This window comes from Epinephelus moara, chromosome 7, assembly GCF_006386435.1.
Source record: "Epinephelus moara isolate mb chromosome 7, YSFRI_EMoa_1.0, whole genome shotgun sequence".
Taxonomy (NCBI): domain Eukaryota; kingdom Metazoa; phylum Chordata; class Actinopteri; order Perciformes; family Serranidae; genus Epinephelus; species Epinephelus moara.
Window position 1 is genome coordinate 35,497,863 of NC_065512.1, and position 9,948 is coordinate 35,507,810.

General features: G+C 41.4%; 1 protein-coding gene across 1 annotated transcript in view; it reads right to left on the reverse strand.

Moving 5' to 3' along the window:
- LOC126393393 (ly6/PLAUR domain-containing protein 1-like) overlaps window positions 1–9,599 on the reverse strand; it is a 50,842-nt gene extending 41,243 nt beyond the window's left edge. The window contains exons 1-2 of the mRNA XM_050049544.1: window positions 9,460–9,599; window positions 7,748–7,879 (exon numbers count right to left, since the gene is read on the reverse strand). Of these exons, the coding sequence (XP_049905501.1) occupies window positions 7,748–7,879; window positions 9,460–9,508 (181 nt within the window). The 5' untranslated portion in view covers window positions 9,509–9,599. The remainder of the gene's footprint in view (window positions 1–7,747; window positions 7,880–9,459) is intronic.
- Between the last annotated feature and the right edge of the window lie 349 nt (window positions 9,600–9,948).

A 9,948-nucleotide genomic window follows, 5' to 3' on the forward strand; every position in this document is an offset into this window, starting at 1 on the left:
ACTTGGACCTCCCGGACCAAAACATCAGTTTCCTCCTGGGAGAAGTTTGGCCGTCTGACGCTGCTGCTCTTTTCTGCCATGGCAAACTGAGTAAACTCTCATTACGCCTTCGCGCGACGCATTTAAGGGCGAGGAGAGGGGCTCATTTGATTGGTGTGATGTGAATCAGCTGTGTAAAACCCACTCCACGCCTTCTCTCCTCCCTCTTTCAGACTTGCGCAGGTAGGAGGGATGGAGGTGGGAAAGAGGAGTAGCTGCATCAGCGCGCACGGTGAGCCAAACTTGCAAAATCCATCTGGCCACACCCAGTTGAGCGAAGCGCTGGTGCACTGCGCCTCCGCCTCGCCCGGTCTGCGAAACTAGAGGCCTAACTTTTAGGGAGTAAGAAGCCAATACCTCTATCAATACATGTGTTCAGCAAGCATGAACATGTAAACATGTAGACAGCGATATTCAATATGCTCTGTCCACAGTCTCTCATCCACCGTCACTAAGATTATGTCTTACACAAGGACAGCACGCTAGTTCAGCTGATAGCGAATTGTTATTAATAAGCTCAAATGACAGCTGTCTGTATGTAGACTAACTTAGTTTGACACTTATCTTAAAATACTTTTAAACTTAGCTGCTGGCTGAGACAAACAGCCCCTCCTGTCTCTACCAGCACCAATGTTACCAGTAAACAAGCTGGCGGAGCCAAATACAGGGAACACACCGAATCATCTACGTCATCACGTTAATTTGAATACATTTTCCGGAACTTTGAGGTTCGGTGGAAATGCAAACCACACAGATTACCAGGAATTCTTTTACCCAGGTAAATACATTCCTGATAATAAAAGTTCCTGGAAATGTTGGTGGAAAAGGGGCTAAGGAGTCAAAATAAGTGATCACTTTCACATTACACACTGTGATTTGATCTATTGTTAAAATAAAAATATTGAAAGCAGGAGCTTTTAAATATTATTCTCAAAATACCAAAGTATTACAACCTTGTGCTGAAATAATGTATACATTAGAGGATACAAACTCTAATCACATGCTTTTTGGATGTATGTTCTTACATTCATTTAGTCAGCAACCCCTGAAAATTGCCTGAGAAACTGAAAGGTGGTTGATTTTATATCCCTCATCACAGTACATAGTACTCCCCCTCCTTTAAAAAAAAGGGCATTGAAATGAAAGGCAGCCTGCTGGTGCATTGCAATCATCTGTCCTTTACAGATAGTGGGAGAGGAAGAGTCCTCAGCAAGGTAAAAGCACGCTTTTAACTTTTCTCAAGACATAATCAGAGGGGAATGATGATGATGATGATGATGATGATGATGATGATGATATCAATATGGGGTTGGATAGGAAGCCAGGCTTGTCTCATGCTACCCAGCTGAAAAATAGCCATCATCTGAATGGAGGTGGTGGATGTGTGTGTCTCTGTTCGTGGTGGTATGACAGAGGATTTTCATTCTTGTGCGATACCTTGAAGTTCTGCCAGCCAGCATCTTTCTCAGCTGGAGAGCGTGGTTGTAGAAGCAAACGCAAATGGACTGTACGACGCCCTCCAGATACGGACAGACTAATCTTTGACATAAAATAGCCCAATTGAGGACGTACGTTAGCCACTCTGTGTCCTTCACATCTACATCATAGAGCTGCATACAAAGTCACAGGCTTATAGAGGCAATCACAGGGCAAGTATATTTGGGCAGAATCAAACTGTCTGACTGATTTTTATTCTTATCACTTAAGCACATTGCACAGGGGTGGCAGTGCAATTGTGAATGTATCTATTGCATTTCAAATAGTGATAAGGTGGGTTCAGTTGAATTTCTAAGCCCTCCTTTTCATGCAGAGCAGCAATAATGATAACACTGGGAGATAAAGGCTGGGACGTACATGAGCATTCATGCAGAAATTTTCTTATTAAAGAACTGTCGACTCTATAGTGCTGTGTGCCTGCCCTTTGGATTGGGAACCACATTTCCAAAGATAGGAGCTTATTGCTTTTGCTCATCAGCAGTATAGAGAGGGGGGAAATTGCCCCCCAGTTTTTGCCAGGGGTGAAAATTAAGTAGACCTGGGGCACGAGAGTAACCTTTAGTGTCAGGGTCCTGACTGCCTGCAGTAAAGAGGCATGTAAACACAGCAGAGACACATCACTAAAAAGGCAGCATTACCCTCATGAAAATGCAAAAGCTAATCAATACTTGAAAGTCTCTTAACTTTTTTAGACAGATATTCCAACTTGCATGCACAGTGGTTAATAATCTTCAGTAAATGAGATGAAATTGTGTGCACAGAACAAAAACGTGGTTGAATGGACATAGGAGCTGCAGTACATGTACAACAAAGCTGATAAAATCCCAGTTGACTATGGCCTGGGTCTCCCCCTTTGGCTGATATCAAAACATTTTTTCAGGTAGGACCACATCAGGTTAATGATGTTGCCCATACACTCTAAAATGCAGCTCTAGGTCCATGAACATATTTGGTTTCATTTTTCTAAATACTCAAAGGTTTTAATGGTTCTGAAAACTGGCTATTACTGCACAATAATCACTGTACCATATGTGTACTAAATGTTTTACCAAGAGGACTGGAGATAGGGTTTTGTAAAGCATTCAAAACTACCAAATATCTTAGACAGCACATCATGAACCAAACACCACAGGTGGATCATTAACTTCCCACAGCCAGACTGAACAGATGCTAATCTCCATTGTGTTTAACATTGTCCTTTCCAATTAAAGGTCAAAGACACTGAAAAAACAGGCCAAAGCAAATGGATGGACATTTTTTTACTCTCTGATCAGTGGGTTGTGGTTGTCTTTTCAAATTGTAGTGCCTGAATAATACTGGATTTTTGAGGCTAATACCAATACCTATATTTGCAATTTTAAAAAACATGATAACAATGTGTCAGCCTATATTTATTTTAAGCCAACGCGGCTCTAGCCTAGACTGTAAAAATATTGAACGCAGCTACCGTGATGTCACCCATTGGTTTGATGGCCATCGCCATCTTCTTTTTTTGAGCAAGAAGTGACCACATTCATAAGGAAGGAGGAGCTGTGGAGGAGTGAGGGGTGGATCTGACTGAGAACCAGAGGACACTATCCTCAGACAGTGCCAGTCACTCATAGCGGCCACGCTCATAATTTTGTGAAACTTTTAGCCTTAATAAAATGTAAATGGGTGAGTTACATAAAAATTCACCCAACATACAGTTGTCATGATTGGGCAAACTAGCTATAGAGACCTAAACCATTTTTTTTTCTTCATACAAGACTGTAAACATGTTTATTTCTGCTGTAAACTAGAGCTTTCTAACATGGGGGTCTATAGGGATTAACTCACTTCTGGAGCCAGCCTCAAATGGTCATTAGAGGAACTGCAGTTTTGGGAATTTCTGCTTCATTTTTCAGTCCTGGAGGATGTCGCTTGGGCTTTAGTGACATTAATGGCAGTTGGTCGGTCAGCTGGTCCATCACTTTGGAAATATCTGAATAACTTAAATATTTTAAAAACTATTGGATAAACAGATCAGATGCTTACCAAACACAGGGTTCCTACACATTTGGAATTTCAAAATTCCATACTTTTCCATACCCTAATTTCCAGACTTCTCTGCGTTTTTTTTCAGAGAATATGCGACATCTGAGTAAATATATCCGTGTATCATATTTCACATCATATTTAATTATTCTTAATAGGCGATTGTAGCCAAGTACCATAATGGCATGCAAATAAAAACTCAGGTAAGTTCAATGTCTGGGCTGAGGCAAAAAGGTTGGGACTCTGGGTGCAAGCGATGCAGTAACGAGACGTCGGTGTTTTTTCCTTTCATGTGGCTCAGAATCGCCTTCTCCCCCATGTTGGCGATGTCAAACGATTTCACACAAAGCTTGCATCTAGCTCTGTGTGTGAATTGGGAATCCTTGGCCAACCAGTATTTATATACGGTATTGTCAAGCCATCCATCCAAAAACTTGCATCTACCCATTGTGAACCACGTGAAACTCGTCTTCTTGTCGAAGGTGCAGTGTTGGAGTGAAACTTGATACCTGGGGGGCTGGAGGAGGGTCATGGGGCAGCGGACTGGACATACCACTTGTCAATCAGGTAAAAGGGGCGCTATGTTTTCTGAGATGTTTGCTCTCACACAAACTGTATAAAAATAAAACACGATCCGAATTGATTAAATTATTTTTGGAAATACCTAATTTTCTATTTTAGAAAACAGTATTTTAGAACAATGGTAATAGTCTGGAAACATAAATATTTTTCCATACTTTATTTTTCATTTTCCATACTTTTTTAATACCTGGAAATTGATCAAATTTATTTCCATACTTTTCCATACTTTCCATACTTGCAAAGGAACCCTGCAAACAACAAACCATGGATGACTTTGGATGTTCAGCTGCTGCTGAGGGACCATAACGCAGCCTTTAGATCTGTCAATGATGAACCCTAGTGTGAGAGGCATCAAAGAGGCAAAAAAAAACCTATGGGAAGGAGATCGAAGGTCATTTTGGTGAGGGGAGCCCCAAGTATGTTTGGCAAGGTAGCCAGCACCTCACAAACTACAAAAGAAGCAAAGACCCAAACAGCTGCAGCAGCAGCTGCAGCAGCAGTGATGTGCTAGCTGAGAAACTCAACCACTTTTTTGCCTGTTTTAAGACAACTGAAGAGACCAGGCCTGCACTGATGCCTACTGCTAACAGCATGGCACTTACTGTCAGCACAGAGGATGTGCTCTGTGGTGTCGACCTCAGTAAGGCTGCTAGCCCAGATGGCATTCCAGGGAGGATACTTTGTGACTGTGCAGATCAGCTGGCAGAGGTACTCAGCAACATCTTCAATCTTTCCCTGTCAACATCCACTGTCCCCAAATGCTCCAAGTCTGCCACCATAGTGCCTGTCCCTAAGAAGACAACTATCAGCACCCTTGATGACTACAGACCTGTGGCTCTCATCTCCGCTGTGATGTAATGCTTTGAGAGGCTGGTCCAAAAACACATCAGATCCTCTCTTCCACCCACACTGGACCAACATCAGTTGAGGCTAGTGGGTCAACAGAAGATGCCATTAACACAGCCCTCTCCACACTGCACTGACTCACCTGAAACACCTGGCTCATATGTGAGGATGTTGTTTTTGGACTTCAGTTCTGTGTTTAATACACTCATCCCCAGCAGAGGTGTTAGTCAGCGCACATAAAGGTGGATCAAGGACTTTCTAACAAACTGACCACAATCTGTCAGGCTGGGGAACCATAAATCATCGACCCTGACACTCAGCACTGGAGCCCATCAAGGTTGCGTTCTGAGTACTCTTTTTACACCCTTTACACTCACAACAGCACACCAACCCACAGCACTAAAGCAGACGACACTACTGTGGTTGGACTTGTATGCAACAGTGACAAGTCTGCCTACAGGGACAAGGTCCACAAGGTGACTGAACGGTGCTCCATCAATAACCTGGTACTTACCAACTCTAAAATGACAGAACTTATCATTGATTTCAGGACAAAGAGAGAGGATCCTGCTCTATTATACATCAGAGGAGACATGGTGGAGAGAGTTACTGACTTTAAATTCCTGGGCACACACATCTCCCAGGACCTCTCTTGGACTTTGAACATGATATCTCTGGTGAAGAAATCACAGCAGTGGCTCTACTTCTTAAGAACACTAGTGAACCTGTCCCAGCAGCTGCTGGTGTTCCTCAATCACTGTTCTGTAGAAGGTATCCACTCTTATGGCATCCTGATGCGGTTTGCTAGCTGCACTGAGGCCAACAGGAAAGCACTTCAGAGCGTTATAAAATCAGCACAGAACATCATTGGCACTCTCTCTAAAAGACATACAAAGACTGGTGCCTACGCTTGGCCACAAGCATTACCAAAGACTCATCTCACCCAGGACACCACCTCTCCACCCTGCTGCCCTCTGGAAGGCAGTGTAGGTCTATTAAGACCCACACTACCAGATTTCTTAACAGCTTCTACTCATGTGCCATCAAGGAACTGAACTCTGTTAAACACTAGGACTGTGATTATAATATTGGGTAGAGTGCAATAATCAAGACAAAGGGCAATTTACTATTTATTATTGTTGTTCCACGTACATATTTGCAGGTATTTTTTAACTTTTATCTGTTGTTTTTTACCTTCTACCACCGAGAAGAGATGCACTGAAATTTTGTTGTACATTTGTGCAGTGACAGTAAAGTATTCTATTCGATTCTACTCTAATATTCTACACTTTTCTATTCTATTCTGCTACTCTATTATACAGTCATGGTGCCCCGAGGATAGTTACTACTGATCTACTGATTATTGACCAACAGGTCAAAATGTTCTGATATCATTTCTTTAAGGTTAACTTGCTATCACACAATTGCCTTTTTACACATCCAGCAGACACAGAGCAACCTTAGCATTCATTTGTTCATGTTTCTAGCAACCAAATAAAGGTATGTCCATCATTCACTTTCCTTTCCGCTCTGTAAGCTGTGATTTTTTTTTCTAAATTTGAGTTGATGAGAGTGTTGAGAGTGAACCAAAAAAGTAAAGTTGCAGACTGTAAAACCAAAGCAGTTTGCTGAAAAGATGCTAATATGTGTGGCTTTGTCATCACTACAAGTGACCCATTTCATATTAAACATAGTCTCTCTCTGTCTCTGTCTCTCTCTCTGTCTCTCTCTCTCTCACACACACACACACACACACACACACACACACACACACACACACACACACGTATATATGTAAATATATATATATATATATATATATACATATAGAGAGATATAGAGATATAGAGATATTTATATATATGGTGGTAGCTGATAATGGTAATGGTGACACTATTTTTGAATCTTAGTGCTATCAAACTTATCTTTTCCATTACTGTATTGTAATTTCTTGTTCGATGAAGGCCTGAACACACAAAAAGGACACATAGCTGCCATTGTGTGCACAGCATGAGCTGATAGATTTTCTCCTCAGATGGAAATAGAATAGTTTATATCCATGACTACCACTTCAAATACTGACCTGCAGCTAAGACTTTCATCCTATAATGACACTTAGAGAGCACTGAAGCGCTTGTCCCTGCTGACCTCAGATCGGTTTGATTTCTGCTCACAGCAGAGAGCCTGGCTTCTGTCTGAGTATGTTGGAGAGCTCTCATACTTTGTGTTGTCTTTGCATTAAAGGATACTTCAAACATGCCAGCCATGCAAACTGTTTGCTTGGTGTCATTTTCAAACATTCTTTTTTTTTTTTTGAGAAACATGACAATATTTCCATTGATTCTGAATATATAACTGTCTGAGCACTACAGTGTGCAGTGCACCCCAAGGATGAAAGTGCTCATTACAAACAAACTAATCCTGCTCATGAACAACTAGATGGTGCTTGGAGAGTGCAACACTCAATAGTTTTCCGCACACAGACATCACTGCTATTACTTTCTTTTTTAAGCTATATTGATTTCATGCCAAAAATAAACAAAGAGTGGTCTTCAGATTCTGAATCAAGTCCCTCGATTCAAGGTTGAAATCCCAGATCAATATCACCACCAAAATCTAATCATCTTTTCTTGGATTGAGGCCAATCTGTCCAGATTCTACTGAGTCTGTTCTGCTCTAAGATATCCTGACAGAGAGATAAGCACAGATGAGACACACATTTATGACAGCAGAGAGGAGGACTAAGCTTTCCAGAGACGTGACTCACCATCATCCTTCACCAGAACCTCCTTCTGGCACATGTCCTGCACGTTCACCGTGCAATTGACGATGAACTCTGGCGTGGAGCAGTCGTGTGTCATCTCCTCACACTGGTAGCACTGAATCTGCAGTGCAAGCCCTGCGGCACACACACACACACACAGACACACACACACACACACACATACACACACAGACCAAAGTAAATTATTACATCTATTTGTGTGATATCATTTTCACCAGGTTAAATGTCCTCCACCATCACACTTGCTCACTTTTCATTTACATACTCCATTTATTTTCTCTTGTAACATGAGTAAAAAATTATTGAATTTCATTTCCTAAAGTGAAATTCAGTTTCAGTTTGGTGAATATTCTGACTTTTGGTTTCTTGCACTCTGACCATCTCAAATTGATGTGACAGACATGCTCAATTATTCAGCTGCATTTGGGTTACTGGCGGGACATTTATTTTTTTTTATATTTTGCAACATTTCATCACATCTTACTTTGAAAGCTGATATTTCACTATTTGTGCTGTAAAACTAATTTGCTGAAAGTAAACTTACTTTATTGAATGTCCATCAAAATACGAATTATTCAGAACAGTAAACAGTTTTCCATTAACCAATAGGAATGCCCTTATGTCGTGAATACACATTTTGTTCTGACCACATTGAGACATTTAGGCTTTTAATGTAGCTCTTTACATATTTCAGTTACAGCATGCACAGTATATACAGTACAGACATTATCTGTGTTCCAAATGACCAAGTCCAAGCATCTTTCAATATTTTTAAAACTGATAACTGTGCACATTTAATAAGGGTCAATTCTAAAACCATTTTGAGGGTCATACATCAGATCACATCATCAAATGAGAATGGATGTTGCATTTGTTGCAGAATTGCACATATTGGTGGCATCGAAAAAGAAAAGAGGATGAGATTTTATGCACAAAATGACCCATCTTCTTATTTTACCGTTGCTCAACATCTGTAACACTTTGCCTTTTATTAGTAAGTGCAGTTGTGAGGTACTTATTCCTTACTGAGTATTCACGTTATCTTGTTACATCAACTCCTTCACTAAAATACCGTGATTTTACTCGTGTACTTTTATCTGTAATGGAGTATTTTAACATAGGCTAGTTGAAGTGGTACTTCCTCTCCAGTAAAGGATCGCCTTCCACCACTGCCCCAAACTGATAAAATAAATGCCATCAGCGACTTGACAGAGAGAAAAAGCTTCTCTTTGGTCTGCCACTGCGATTACTGCGGAACATTATAGGAGATAAATAAGAGGTGAGATTCAGGGAGACGTTTCAGTGTCTAAGTGGTGTCGAAATGGTTCCTACACTGTTAATCAAGAGTCTTTATGAAAACTTCCCTGGATCGTTTCAGACGCACCGGGGCGCGTGTCCCAGCGAGGTTTAAGAGACTACCATGTCGTATGGGTGTCAATAGTAATTATATGGCACTAGATACTTTAAACTTAATGCGTTCAAATTCAAGCTTTTACTCATAATGACTAGCCAGAATCAGAAATCTGCTGAACTATAAAGAAAGACAACGTCTGTTCCGCGCGGATCGCTCCAAGCTGTGTGCGCGCACCTTCTCCAAAAATACGCGTTTGGAAGTTTTGGTGTCAAACGACACCCTAAAAGTAGCGTTTTAAGGAATCCCATTAAGTGTTTTGAAAGAAAAGCTGTGTCCGTACCTGAGGTGAAGAAGAACAGGAGCAAAGTTGAGACGGTGAACAGCCGCATGGTCCGCTTAGTGAGACTCGAATGAGAAACATGAGAGACGGATGTTTGCCGGGTCTGAGGCGCAGAGACAGAGCAGCTGGCAGCCTAACATGGTGAGCAGCCTGACACCTCCTGCGATGCTTCACCTCTCTTATCCGCCGCTGACGCACGCGCACGTGCACGGCTGTATTGTGTACCACGTGATTAAAAAGTCACCGTTTTGACAGCGATGCTGAGGAACGACTAATGTGCTTTCTTCTCCATATTATAATTATTACTTTTGGCATTTTTGGTTATGTTGAATCCCATTACATTTGCTGCTGCTGCAACGAACTGATTTCACCATTGGGATCAATAAAGTCTGATGAAGAGTCATAAAGAGGCTAACAGGCAGGGGAAATGTTCATTTCTCCTCTGCCGACCACCCTAAATCTGTCTCATACATCTAAATAACTCCAGAA